This window comes from Camelus bactrianus, chromosome 2 (assembly GCF_048773025.1).
Source record: "Camelus bactrianus isolate YW-2024 breed Bactrian camel chromosome 2, ASM4877302v1, whole genome shotgun sequence".
Taxonomy (NCBI): Eukaryota; Metazoa; Chordata; class Mammalia; order Artiodactyla; family Camelidae; genus Camelus; species Camelus bactrianus.
In genome coordinates this window covers 88300072-88315328 of record NC_133540.1, presented here as the reverse complement: position 1 = coordinate 88315328, position 15257 = coordinate 88300072, and the positions used below count along the sequence as shown (strand labels likewise).

General features: G+C 33.2%; 1 protein-coding gene across 4 annotated transcripts in view; it reads left to right on the top strand.

Annotated features, from left to right (window-relative positions):
* The window catches only part of CNOT6L (CCR4-NOT transcription complex subunit 6 like), a 92309-nt gene that overhangs the window by 58510 nt on the left and 18542 nt on the right, over window positions 1-15257 (top strand). For all 4 annotated transcript variants that reach the window (XM_074345836.1, XM_045506216.2, XM_074345828.1 and 1 more), the window contains exons 6-8: window positions 4599-4667; window positions 7033-7190; window positions 8112-8266. In XM_074345836.1, coding sequence (XP_074201937.1) covers window positions 4599-4667; window positions 7033-7190; window positions 8112-8266 — 382 coding nt within the window. The remainder of the gene's footprint in view (window positions 1-4598; window positions 4668-7032; window positions 7191-8111; window positions 8267-15257) is intronic.

Here is a 15257-nt window from a genome sequence, read left to right as displayed (position 1 = left end):
TGGGTAGAGTATTCTGTAACTTTAAATTAGATCATATTGGTTGTTGGTGGTATTTAATTCTTTTTTTTTTTGTAACTTTCTATCTAGTAGTCTTATTAAATGCTGATATTACAGTGCTGAAATTGCCAGCCGTGATTGTGGATTTGTGTATTTCTTCTTTCAGCTTTGTCAGGTTTTGCTTCATGCATTTTAAAGTTGTGTTGTTTGGTGTATACATATTTAGGATTGCTGCATCTTCTTGGTGGATTGATCTTTTCATCCTTATGTAATGATCTTCTTTGTTCCTAGTATCATCTTTGCTCTTAAGTTTACTTTGTCTTATATTAATATAACCACTCTACTTATTTTTTGTTTAATGTTAGCATGGTGTATTTTTTTTAAATCCTCTTAGTTTCAACTTTATGTTGTTGTATCTGAAGTGAATTTCTTGTATCAGCGTACAGTTGAGTTATGTGTCATGTTTTTTATCTACTCTGTGAAGTTTCCACTCTTTTAACTTGTATATTAGCCCATTTACATTTTAAAGTAATTATTGATATGTAGAACTTAAGTCAGCCATTTTATTACTTGTATTCTGTTTATTTCCTTTGTTTCTCCTTCATTTATCTTTTTTTGGTTTCTTGTGGATTAGTTAAACTTTTTTTTTAGGATTCCATCTTATTTTATATATCTGTTTTTGAGTATATTGTCTTGTATAGTTTTTTAGTGGTTAACTGAGATACGAAAATATACATACTTAGCACAGTCTATTGATAATGGTGTGTTATCACTTTAAGTGAGCTATTGATGTCCCACTTCTGTTTAAGCCCCTTCACCCTCCCTGCTTTTAAAATGTAATTGTCCCTACGATTTCCTCTGACTGCACTGAATACCACCACACAGATGTTACAGTTTCTGCTTCAGCCAGCAGATGTGATTTAAAAAGCTCATGTGAGCAAGGTTCATCTATTATGTTTACCCCTAATTTTACTCATTCCTTGTTCCTTCTGTTTCTTCTGCTGTTATTTTCTTTTTGTCTAGAGACCTTCCTTTAGCCACTTGTTTATGGGCAGGTCTGCTAGCAACAAAGTCTCTTAGTTTTCCTTTGATAACGTCTTTTTTTTCCCCTTGATTTTTGAAGGAAAGTTTTGCTGGACATAGAATTTAAGGTTGAAGTTTTCTTTTAGCACTTGAAAAATGTCGTATCACATCTTCTGGCCATCATGGTTTTAGGAAAGAAACCCATTGTTCCCCTTAAGACAATGTGTCATTTCTCTGGTATTTTTGAGATTCGTTGTCTTTAGTTTTCAGCAGTTTCATTACGATGTGACTTTGTATGGATTTCTTTGGATGTATTCTGTTTGAAGTTTGCTCATCTTCTTACACTTGTATGTTTATGTTGTTTACTAAATTTGGGGATTTTTAGTCTCTTAGAATTATCTTTAGAATACTCTTTAAGTCTACATTCTTTCTCCTCTCCTCCTGGAGTCTGATGATAAGAATCTTAGATCATTTGTTAATAGTCCCACAGGTCCCTCAAGCTCTGTCCTTTTTTTTTTTTTTTTTTTTTAGTTTTCTTTTTATTGTTCATATTGAGTAAATTAATTCTCCTGATTTGTTCCCAAATGCATTTGTTTTATCTTTTGTTATCTCTATTATTGTGCCCTTCCAGCGAGTTTTATCATTTTGGTTACTGAATTTATCAGTTTAATAATTTCTATTTGGTCTTTTAAAAAGTGTGTAACTTTTATTTCTTTGCTGGGGTTTTCTATATCTTCGTTTGTTTTTTAGAGAATTTGTAATTAGTTTTGAAGCAGCTCTGTGATGACTGCATTGAAATTTCTGTCAGATAATTTCAGTGTATGAATCATCTCTGTGTTGTCTGTTGGTAGTTTTTTCTCACTTAAGTTGTGATTTTCCTGGTCTTTGGTATAATCTGTGATTTTCACTTGTGCCCTGGATATTTTGAATATTAGGAGACTCGACCATTTTAAAATCTCAGTAGCAGGCAACTACCCATTTTAGGATTAGCATGTGAGTTCTGCTTGCCCTTCCAGGATCTCAGGTAGAACCCCCACTGTGGGGAGACCAGGCCCAGTGCTGCTGGCTGCTGTGAGGTGTGGGGTGGGTTGGCTTTCTTGGGCTCTGTTGATGTTGCCCCTGCCACTGGGTGTGGTTTCCCACCTAGTCCCTGCTGGCCTTCTCCCTTTTCACTCCTTTGGCAAAAGAAATCAGGCTTTTCTTGCTACTCCCTACCACCCCTCTGGCCCCCACCCCAATTCCTGGTGGCTTCAAGGCTGGTTGTAGGGCTATCTAGAAGTTAGTGTGGCATGTATGGGATATAAAATGTGATAAACAACTGTTCTCCTGTTTCCAGGTATGATGCTAGAGACTTATGAAGATGCTAACTGCTGTCTCTTGTGTTCATTGTAATGAGAATAGACTTATCTTCAATTATGACCCAAATTCTGGTGCTTTGTCTAGGACCATACAGATTTTTCTATTAAGCAGTCTTTATTTTATTTGCTAGTTGCCCATATAACTCCATATTCCTGTCCTTTGTCATATCATTGGCCATGCAATTTCATCTTTGAAAAAAGTCAATTTTAAGTATATGTCACACATATTATTGTCCTTATAAAGATGGGTGTGTATCCTTGTAGACATTTCTGTAGACATTTACACACAAAAATTATACCAGCAAGTTTTATGGTATTTGTGTGTGTGTTTAAAATTTTTTTCTAATAAAATGTATCATTTTTATTAATATATCATTTTTTCTAATAAAATGTATCATTTTTATTATTTATCATTTATTTTTCTTTTTTTCACTCAGCAGTATTTCTTGTATACCTTTCCGCTTTAGCGTACATGTATCTTTTTTTTCTTTTAAACTGTAGCATAGACTTCTGTAAAGTGGATATTTGCCATTTACCATTGTTTTTGCTATTACAAACGATGGTGTAATGAATATCTATTTGAATGCTGCTTTAAGCAGATAGGGCTGACCCCAAGAAATAGAACTGCTGGCTCACAGGCACAAGAATGTTTTAAATTTTAAAAGGTGATGCCAATTTGTCCTCTCAGATAGCTCTACCAATTTGTATTCCCATCAGTTATACATTCAGGTATCTATTTCTTATTACCTTTACCAACCTTCGATATTATTAAACTTAAATTTTACTTTTTTGGTCAACCTGGATAAAGACCTGCTAACTCATCTTATAATTTTTCCTGGTTACTGGTGAGAGTGTATTTTCCTATGTTTTTGTTCTTTGATTATTTTGGAGAATACTGTACATTTTACTTACACTGATATATGGTGCTGTGTTAGTTAAAATGTATCAGTTAAGATTTGGAAATGACATCACCTTACTTGTTTTATTTTGATAATTTTCTTGCTTTCTTAATTTTTAACCATTTGCTAATAAGGATCCCAGCAGCTAGAAAGTTCTTTGTTTACTCTTCATTATGTTTATATAATTGGCTTTCCATTTTTGAGATAGTTGCCATGATTCTGGCTTGGTACCCCTAGCAGGCATGATTATTTTCCAGAATTCAGTGTGTTGAACCAGCTGGATGGTTTGTTTGTCATGTTATGATAACCTTCATTCCTTTCCCGGCAAGATATGGACTATGCAAAATAATGTTTATTTCACTTTGGGCAAAGTATGGCTCCTAAAACAGGCATCTTTTAGGTAGACTTTTTCCTGTACAATGTAGTTCTTATCTCTTGCTCTGCATTGACATTATAAAAGAGAGAAAGATTAAAATTAGGAAATGAAAGCTTCATTAGAAAATTTAATGTTTATTTTATTTGACTTTGGTCAAAATTTCTGTGACTGGATGAACATAGTGTTTTTGCTTTGGAAATACATTTCTTAGCCACTAATTCCCTGGGTAAATCTGTAGACTTGAATCAGATTGTCCTATAATTGCCAATGTTTTGAGAAGGGAGAAGAAAAAAGGGTAGTTAAATCTTAACTTAGTAAATTTTCTTTCATCTGATCGTTAGGTAGCATTTTGTCCCATGGTATTGATAATCATATCTGAGCAATTAATGTTTAACCAGTGCCACCTTTTTTCTGTACAATGTAGTTCTTACCTTTTGCTTTGTATTGATATTATAAAAGAAAGAAAGATTGAAATTAGGAAATGAAAGCCCCATTAGAAAGTTTAATAATTTTCATTATACATTCACTTTTTTTTTCTATTTCAAAAATGTTTGACTATTTTAGTTCATCAGTGTGTTGAAACTTCACATAGCTTTGATTTTCCAGTAGGGAACAAGGCTGGGTCAACACAGTTTACATGTATAATTAAGACATAAGGTTCTACTTAAGGTTTTAAATAAGTACTTTTCATAACTACTATGTAAGTAGAATTACTATTAATGAATTTCCTCATGTTCTTTTTGGTTATTAATTATGTGTTTTCTGCATAGCTCTTCGTCAACTTCTTTCACCTTCTAAATCGTCATTATATTTCAGTATTAGATTTTTAAATCAGTTTGTGGGTCATTATAGCTGAAGAGAAAACAAGTTGATTTGACGTTATAAAGTAAATGATACTGACTTTAGGAATACAAGAAGTCATGTTAAAAAAATTGTCTTTTCCAGTTCATCCAGAGCAGCTTCCTCCGAGGCCATGGATTACATTAAAAGAACGAGACCAAATTCTGCCATCAGGTAAATAGTTTTTCTTATTCTTTCTTGACTTTTTTCAGAAGTACTTGAAATGCCATTTGGGCTTTGTGATATAATTAGCAAGGCTTCGTGTTACCTCCCCTGAGTAGAAGAGTTTAAAAATACTGACGGATAAACTTAAAATCCATACTAAGGCTTATGTACAAGAATCTCTTATCTTTCACAATAATGCAGCTCTTGGTTTTAAAATTATTTCTTGTAATAGAGCTTTCTAAATGGCATCTTCACATAAGGTTGGGGGATTTAAGAAAAATGATAATGATGAATTTTCTTCTGAAAAATTTTAAACTACTTAGGCACTTAATCTTTCTTGCACATATAAACTGATAACACTTGTAGAAGGATAATTTAGACCAAGTCACATTTACTGTATTGAAAACAAAATATGATTCCAGGCCAAAAGTATAGAAATGATCTAGGGTGTAGTTTTGAGGAATTTAATGATATAATTTAACATTTCTAGGATTGTAGTAAGGTAGAAAATACAAACTTTTATCTCTTTGTGTGGACCAATGATGATTTGACATTTATAGGGCTTGTTACTGCTTATTAGATATTTTTTGATTGAGAATTCTACTTGAAATAGGAATTAATATTTCTCCAGATGCCTTCTTTTTAATCATGTCATATTTTTCATGACATGTAACTTTATTTTAAAATTAAAAATGAAAATTTATTATTTATGACGGTAAACTAATCACTGAATACTGATACTTAATATTTTTATTGAAGTATAATTGCTTACAATATTATATAAGTTACAGATGTATAATATAATGATTCACAAATTACTTAATGTTTAAAGGGCAAATTACAAGAATTTTTGTGTACTTTTTAAACAGTATAAAACCCTTCTGTTTGTGAGGCTTTTTTTTTTTAAGGTAAAAAAAAAGACTCAAAAAAAGTCATTTGCTTTGGCATCAGGAAATGTGGGAAGTGTAACATCTTCATGGTTCTATTTAAGTTTTAAAAGCACTGAGAAATGTTAACATATATAGTACATTTCTCTATCTTCCAGAGGTAATAATTTTAAAACCACCACACCCTAGAGCCATAGTGTCAGCCCAAGTGGCAGGACGTTATTGTGAATAACACTTCTATTTTCAGGGTGCATATTGACTGTCTTAAAAGGAATGCCTAAGATTTTCTACAAAGCCTTAAGTTAGGCAGATTTTTGTTTAGCCTTCCTTCATGTGTAATTAATTAATTGTTCTCTTTCTGGCATTAAAATGGTATCAGAAGCACCATTTTCTAGTTCTTCACAGTAATCTGTTTTTGAGCATGAGTGAGCATAATCTTGAAGAAGAGCTTTCCTAGTATCGCATACCTACATTGCCATTAAGAAAAGGAACAATAGAAACACGTCTTCATTTGTTGTTGAATTCTCAGATAATGAATTCTTGGGTATTCCTTATTGAAAACCAGTATGGATTTTTCTTGGGATGTATGGTTTCCCCAATGTGTGTCTGTCCATTATAATCATCTGGGATGCTTTTTAAAAATATTAACACACAGACGCTAATATACTGACTTAATTAGTCCAGAGTAGGGTTTTTTAAGCTCTACAAAGTGATTCTAGTGGGCAGACAGGATAGAGAATTAGTGATTAAAATCAGGGCTTTTCAAACTGATATTTGTATACATATGAATCACCTGGGGATTTGTTAAATTGCAGGTTCTGATTCAGTAAGTCTTTGTGAGGCTGGAAATTCTGCATTTCTGTGTTCCAGGGTGATAACTGATACTGCTGGTACTTAGAGCACACTTCTGAGTAGCAGGCATACAAGCTGCGTTCTCATAATCGTTTACTCATAGTCCTTTTATAGTTCAAAGCATTTTAAAATAAGAACCTAATGAGCATTTGATTTGGTAAAAAGGATTCTCTTGTAACTAAATTTTGTCAGTCCCTATTCTGACTCAGAGCAGTAAGAGGCCCAAAAAAGTATTATGTATGGGTATTTTGTTTAATACACATTAATACAATTAGAGCCTTTTAATGAGAAAGAAGCGAAAAAAAAGTTTACTTTTGTTCCATTTTTATGTCAAATTACATGCAAAAAATAGCATTCTGATTTAAAATTTAAATTTTTATTTATTAAAATGTCCTAAAAACTCAAATATAAACTATTAGTCTAATTGTGGTAAAAGAACTTTGGTGTGATGGACTCCAGTGAAATTTTTGTAGTTACTGTTTAAGAGAATCTTGCCCAAGGCATTTCACAGTGATGATATTTGGGGTATGTTTGTGTGCCATGTGTGCTTTTGTAGGTGTATACATGATATTGCTTTAGAAAAGATTGCCTAATTTTCTCCCTTTTGTCTGTTGTTTGTTCTCCCACTTCTTCAGCATCATTCACGGTTATGTGTTACAATGTGTTATGTGATAAATACGCCACCCGGCAGCTATATGGCTATTGCCCATCCTGGGCATTAAACTGGGAATACAGGAAAAAGGGAATTATGGAAGAAATTGTTAACTGTGACGCAGATATCATTAGTCTTCAGGTAACACTACAGAAATTAAATTGTCTTTAACTTAAAGGTGAACCTAAAAAGAATAGATCTTAACTTCTGGAAGATTCTGGGTTTGAAGCAAAACTCAAAGGAATTATTTTCTCACCTCTTTAGAAAGAGGGCAGTTTTAATAGGCACTCAAGATACAGCTACACTGAAACTATTTTGCTAAGTGCAGCCATCCCATCCACTTACTTACTTTATTCTTCAGTGAAAACAATCTGACTTCCTGGGAAATAATAAGAAGTAGAATCTTCCAAAATTAAATTTTCTTCAAAACACTGAGCACTGACAGAGAATTGGGGAGGAGGAGGCGAAGAGAAGTAGTCTTGTTGTAGTTACTTAATTGTCCTCCTTTTGATTCAGCGTCTGTAGTCCTAACAGCCCCACTCTCTTGAAAGTATAGTTTGATAAAAACATCATAGTTTAAAAAATATTTTCTTATTATAAAAGTAATACTGTATTATAAAGTGTTCATTCTAGAGAAGTTGAACATTTTGAAAAACCCTAACCCCATATCCCAAAGGTAGTTGCTGTGTTAAAACTTCTGAAGTATTTCTTGTATGCATGTTTTTTAAATTCATTTCCCTATTTATTTACAGATAAATTTTCAAAATAAGAGACCACATCATACTGTTGATGTGTTTGCTTCTTTTTTATTGTACTTAATGCACTTTCCATATTATTAAAATTCTCCAAAGCCAATTATATGAATATATAATAATTGATTTAGCATTTTCCCTGTTGGACATTTCAGGCTTTTATAAGTTTTTACTGTTATAAAATCATGTAGTTAGATAATATTTGTTATGTGAACTATTTTAACTTAGTCACACCTTACTTATAATGCTGCACCTTTTTATATCTTAGTTTTCCTCTGTCATGTCGATGATAACATGTCTTTCATCTCAGGAAGTGGAAACAGAGCAATACTTCACTCTCTTTCTGCCAGCATTGAAGGAGCGTGGATATGACGGATTTTTTTCTCCAAAGTCACGTGCCAAAATCATGTCTGAGCAGGAGAGAAAGCATGTGGACGGTTGTGCAATATTCTTCAAAACAGAAAAGTGAGTTTAGGAAACAAAGTATAATAGTGTACTTATTTCTTAAATACCGTACATTCGGAATTGTCTTTGGTTTGACCCTAAAATAAACAAAAAGCTAGAAAGCAAGTTATATAAAAGTTAAAATTGTTGGTAATGTTTCATTTCTTGGTCCGTGTATTAGAAATAAGAAGGTGTTATGTATGAGATGGAGATATGTGTAGATAGATAAGGGAAGACAGAGAGGCACAGAACTTATGAAGGTGAGGAGTTTAAGGGACTGATTAAGACAGGACAGGGGAAAGCAGTCATGACCTGAAATGGAAAACAACGTGACCTGTGTTTTTTCATAGCTGTAATATAGTTGATTAAAGTACAGTCAAAGATAAGAATGTTATGATTCTGCTTATTAAAATATATGAACAATCTTGAGATGCCTCTATACTTTCATATATTTGAGTTTAAAATGGAAAACAGTATCTGTTCGGAGTAGTTAGAATGAAATGAGGTAATGAATGCATAGGTACTTTGTAAACCATTAAGTGTACTGGAAATATTTTTATTATTGTCATATTTCTCTGTTTCTATAACCCTTTGAAATTTTAGTATTTCTCTCTTACTGGGTTTATTATGTTGTGTGCATCGAATTTAGGAAGTGCATGTCCTACTTGAGAGTGCAGAGCTGTAACACACTCAGAAGTTTCTCTCTTGAATGCTGGTTGAGTGAATAGATGGTTAGAGACAGCTTCTTTTCGTTATCATCCTGAGGAAAAGGGAGAAGCGTATTTTTGCCTTATAAAGACTACCAATTTTACAGTGGAAAATTTGAAGGAGCCTCCAATAGAAGATTGAAATGTGTGGAGTCTGATAGAGGTTATATCTTATAGTTAATAATTTGGATTTGATACATGAAACCAGAGAATCATCTACTAATGGAATAAGCATATACACACTTGGAACTATTTTGCAATATTTCTCTGTTTAGTTCCTAATATAACAAAGCAGTTCAATGTTTTTATTTATATAAGCCTATTACCAGCATGACATGTTATTTTAAGTAAGTGAATTAAGTGAATTTGAACAGTATTTGAGCCACTTCTCATCTATTTCTACCTACTTTTGTATCTTTTCTGTAAATCTTTAATAGAGATGTTCTCATTTGTTTAATTATTAGTGCATAGCCTTCTATTTGAGGTCAGGGTATACTAAATTCTTCTAGTGGGTTGGTGACTTTCTGTTTTACAAATTTTAAAATAACAATAGCCATTAGGTTCATAGTATTTACATGTCAGGCTTTTTCTTTTGTTTATATGAATTATGTTATTTAATTTTTAAAGCAATCCTCAGAGGTAAGACTGGAGCTATTTCCTTATTTTTATAGACAAGGTAACCAAGACACAGAGTATCTGGCTTTATAGTCAATACTTTAAACACTGTACTAAACTGAACCTTTAGACTTCTTGTTTCAGCTTCCAGTATCACTTGTATCTCTTAGAAGATTGCCTCATTTGGAAAAATTGCCTTGAACTTTCTTCTTAACCTGTATTTATACGCAAATTTCCTTGAAACACCATAATTTTTAAAAGTATTAACATTGAGACAGGTGACATCAACCTGTTCTTCCATTTGCCATTGTTTCTTTCTAAAGATAATACATAAAATTTTTATCACTCCCTTCACAGTTTTTTCCCACCGTTTATTTCTTTTTAATTGAGTTATAATTACCATGCAGTATTATATTAATTTCAGGTTTAGGACATGATTTCATATTTTAATACATTATGATTTGATCACCGCTGTACAACCAGTAACCATCTGTTACCACATAAAGTTTTTACAGTACTATTGACTGTATTCCCAACGTGTACATTATATCCCTGTGACTTACTTATTTTATTTTACTTAAATTTTTATTCATTTATTTTTTAAAAACCTTCACAGCTTTGAGAGGAAAATGAAAAATGCTTTGATAATTTACTAGAGGTAGTTAAGATTTTCAACTAACATAACTGTTATCTAGGACACTTTATACAACTGAGTATTTGAAAATTGACATTTGAGTTATTAAAAATGCTGTGAATTAGTTGAGATAAATAGACAGGAAAATACATAGATGCATCATTTGCATTTCTTTTCTTCTTCAACTTTTTGCCTAAATAGTATCATGAATCCAGCAACAGACAACGACTTTGAGTGTGATATGTTATATCCTACCTCTTATGAACAGTGCCAGATAACTTACTGATGTCATATGAGCTGACTAGCCAACCCCAGACTATCTGGAATTTAACACAAAGTGTACATCCCTCCATTTCTTGTAATTTCTTCCTCAGATTAGAGAGGTGATACAGTGCAAAGAAAAGACTGTTTTGAAGCCAGGTGGTTCTCCTACTTATGTAGCTGTATAATCTTGAATGAGTCACTCACCCTTTCTGGGCTTATTTTCTCATTTATAAATTTTTGTATATTACCTTGTAAGATAAATTTATATGGTTTAAAAAATTACAAAGTCAAAAGAAAGCTGTAAAAGAGTACTTCAACTCTATCTTCATTCTCAAGGTCTTATTCTTAAAACCAGAGTATTGGATAATTTCTAATCTTCATTGATGACAGTTTTTTCCCTTCATGGAAAACAGTGATACAGAATAGGTTACAATAAATGGAAACTATACAATGATTATTTTTAGCAAAATATTATAATAAAAATCTCCATCCATTGTGATTGGAAGGATAGTGTATTGCTTAGTAATGGCTGGGACACAGATGAATATTCAGAGACTTCGAATACAGTAAAATACTCCTTATATCTTATTCATTCTAGTTTAATCTCTGGAATTCAGAAGGTACTTCAAGATTTGGCAGCACCTTTTGGTCATCATTATAAGCATCAATTTTTGGGTAGTTAGATGCATAAGGATACCAGAAAATAGAAATTTTTGTTTAATGAAATGCCAGAAATCGGCTTTTTCTTTATCCTTTATCTTAATAAGTACTTTCTTCAGTCCAAGGTATTTTATAAAACACATACATACATACATGCATGCATTTTGTGTGTGTATAAGGAGAGACTGTTATTACAGGTGTTTTTTAGAGTCACAAAATTAAATTTCTCTTTACCATGTTTTGTCCTATAGACTTATCAGTTAGTAAAAGTGGGGTCTTGGAGCCAGATACACAATTTGAAGAAATCCAAATTGTTGAAAAATGGAGATGAAACCAGACCTAGATATTCAACTTACTTGCTGTTCCTGAGGTTAGCAGTTCTGATTTGATCATACTTTGTTTCACATCAGTGAGAAAAGGAGAGATGAAAATAGCAGTTTTAGAACAAAGTGACCATTACACTGTGAAGAGGCAGTCTCTTCCATTTGGTTTGGGAAGTAGGTTGTCATGGTGCTCAGTCCCTGCAGTACTGCCTCTGTTGTCTGTGTCAGACATACCAGGTAAGGCCAAGTCCTTGTTTTTCCATCTGTATTACGACTGGTAGTTTTGTGGTTGAGAGGAGGGTATTCAGAGGTTATAGCATCATTCCAAATGACCTGTTGTGATAATCCTATCTTACTAGTTTCTCAGTTAATAATTTTCTCTGTCATAAGTGGTGGTTGCATTTATAATTTAAAATCTGAGGTTGTGATTTCTGGTTTCTAATGTCAACATCCCCATTAATTTAATCCAGAACATAAAATTACTGCTTTGTGCCAGTTTCCTTACCTTTCCAATATGGATAATAATTGTTCCGCCTAACTTAAGAGGCTTCTTAAGGGGCTAAAACGATTAAGAATGTGAAAGTGCTCCCAGTGGTTAAAAAATTGTACAAATTTATAGGTAGGATGATGAATATCTACTTTTCTTCCTTATTTATCTGTCTCTAAGCTTACCTTTTCTAGCAGGTTATTTTCTGGCACTCTCATGATTACTTAAAGGGACAAAAGGACACATTTTATAGTATCTTATACTGAATATACAATAAAAACTTCCATTTGGTTCAGGTTTAAGAGTCAGTTTAATGTGATCAGAAAGGGTCACTTTTGTGTGGCTATACTCTCTTCTTGATTTATGTACTATGTTGTTCCTTGTGGCTCATAAATGAATTAGGGGAGGAAATATTAGTTAAGTCCTACAGGTTGCTTTGCTTGCTTGTAGTTGTCATTCACTGTCCTCTCTCTAGCATTAATTTAATCACATCACAGACCATAAAATTACTTCTAGATTGTAAATTAGTAAGAAATTGAGTTATTTCTTTTTTTCTATTCGAAGGGCTGTTTTGGACATGTTCAACCTAATAATCTTTCTCAAATCATGTAAGGGTGGGATCTTTTTGTTTATTTTTTGGTCATACCAATCTTCGTTATATATGATCCTTGACACCCATTTGACCTTCTGTGAAATAAGATTTTTTAAAAAGCAAATATCCTGAAGCATTCTTAGACTAAAATAAAAGAAGATCACATCAGGAATAATGCTTATAGCATCTGTGTAGAAGCTGTAGAGAAGGGATAATAAAGTGAATTGAAATAGAGAGGAGGCATATTTAAGATTTTACATTACCAAGGCTTGATGGCTTGGATTAGTGAGTAGAAAGTAACTATATATAAACCAGTATGTCTTATTAAAAAGAAACATCTACTGGAATGAAGGGAGAAAGACCCCTATATGTCAGAATATCACCTGAATGGAAATCTGTGAGACAGAAAGTAGAAGCAGAGTGGAGTATGTTTGCTTATATGTGGGAGGGGAGAAAGCAAGAAGTATTTTTGTTTTAAAGTAGTATGGATAGAATATAAATAGCTATTTCTCAATATATTATAAATGTATTATAATTATAAAATAAACACAGAAACAAGGTAAGTTGTAGGAGATTACGGCTGTCTATACTAGTGCTGGAAATCTCATTTTCTCAAAACAGAGTCCCTGCAAAGTTCTTAAGGTGCAAGAAGCATAATTATGCTCTTATTTAATTCTCACTAGAAAGAAGGAATTTACTTGGTTTCTTAGCTCTCAACTATATCTCTTCCTTTCTTTAACTGTTGGTGAAGTTGAAATAATAAAAATTGAGAGTATGACTCTGACCCTTTTAGTATTTCTAAGCACCAAGGAGAGGAGTGTTGTAATGACATGTGCTCTGTTTAGGAAAACTGGTTTTATTTTCCTGAACTTTTTGAAACCAAAAATGTTAAAAAGTGGATGCCTCAAGAAAATTGGGAAGTTTTAAAAGTCAAAAATAGGGCAATGCAATCATAAATTATACCAATGAGGTGGAAAGTTGGAGGCATCTAATGAACCAAGTAATTGTTCAGGATTCATTTCAAAAGTATTTCTTTTTCAATGAAGAGAAGTCAATAACCAAGCATATGTTTTTTTAAAAAGAGTTTAGGAGCCTGTGATTTTTGCCAAGAAAACGCAAACGATGAGTGAAAGTGCTAAGGCAGTGAGGAGGATATTTTAAATACATCTGTGCTGTGAAGGGGTACACCCCATGTGGATTGTACAGGCACTAATTGATGATCAAGAGAAAACCAGAGCTATATAACTTCTACTTTCCTTTCATTGTCTCTGTTGAAGAGAATTATTTTGAAAGTAGAAAGGCTAAGTAATACCAACTGAGGAGGAGATTGGCAAGAGAGTCACTAAGCTGCCTTCACTAGTTAGCTTTCCAAATCAAGATAATTATATCCATGGTATTAAAAGATCTTGCCAAAATATGATTAGAGAAATGACCTGGGTCATCTATTATGAATACTGGGGTATAGGAGAAGTTCTAGGATATTGGAGATGAAAAAACCGTTTTGTTTTTCAAAGGGAAAGACTTTTCAAGCATAGTTTCCCTCATCTTTGTAGTGGTAATAGTCATACTGTCTGTTATAGTTTGGGTTCTCCAGAAAGAAGACTGAGTTAGTTTGGTGTCCAGGAGTTTATTAGGGAAAAGGAAGGGGATAAAGCAGGATTGGGCCTAGAGAATAGAGCTGTGTTGGTCCCTAACAACCTCAGCTGACCCCACCTGTAGCTTTGGAGCTGAAATGGCCTGTGAGAGTTAACCCAGGAGAAACCAAAATCGCCAGACCTTTATCTTTTGCTTCTGATCTATAATTGGATATGTGCCACTCCCAGGAGTTCTTGACCTTGACTGAGGCAGCTCTCTGCAGCTGGAGCAATTGCTCAAGGATTGATGAGGAATCTGGGCAGCATCTTTTTATGTCTACCCCTTTGCAAAGATACAAGTAGTAAATAACTGGCTTTGAACTCAGAAAAAGCAAGCTATGTTGTTTTGTTTATGTAAATTAGGAATTTTATTAATACCGTGTAACCAAAGCAAAATAGAGAAATAAATTGGATACTGAGACTGGTATAAAACTGTAATTATCATTTATACTCTCTGATTTCACATTTTTATAATCATCAAAACTATTCATTTTTAGTGATTGATTTATTCAAACATAATACTGCTTCTATCTGTTTTATAAATTATATACCAGAAATTGTTTGAAAAAGGTGTTCCATTGCTTAAAGATGTTTGAAAAAAGTCTGATGTGGAAGATGATCAATTCTATCTGTAGAATTTATTTTGAATCTGCCTACTATTCATTATTTCTCTTGCTTTAGCCTAAGCCACTGTCATCTGTCATCCAAACAACCTCAAAAACTTTCTGATTGGTCTCATCATTTCCAAACTTTGGCTTCTGCAGTTCTCTACAGTACAGCTGCGGTGATCTTCAAAAACATAAATCAAATAATATCACGTTCTTGCTTAGAACCTGCTTCAGTCATTCCTCTTCCTCTTAATCTCCAACATCATTTCATACCTTTCCGTTCTCTTCTAGCCCATAAACATACAAAGCTATTTGCTGGCCCAGGACCTTTCACTTCTTCCTCTATCTGAGATGCTCTTAATCCCATTCTTCACCTTCGTAACTCCTCATCCTTCATGTTTCAGTTTAAATGTCACCACTTTAAAGTAGAGGGTGGAAACTGCCCTCCCTTTAATCACTCTGGGTTACAGTAGGCAGTAGGCACATGA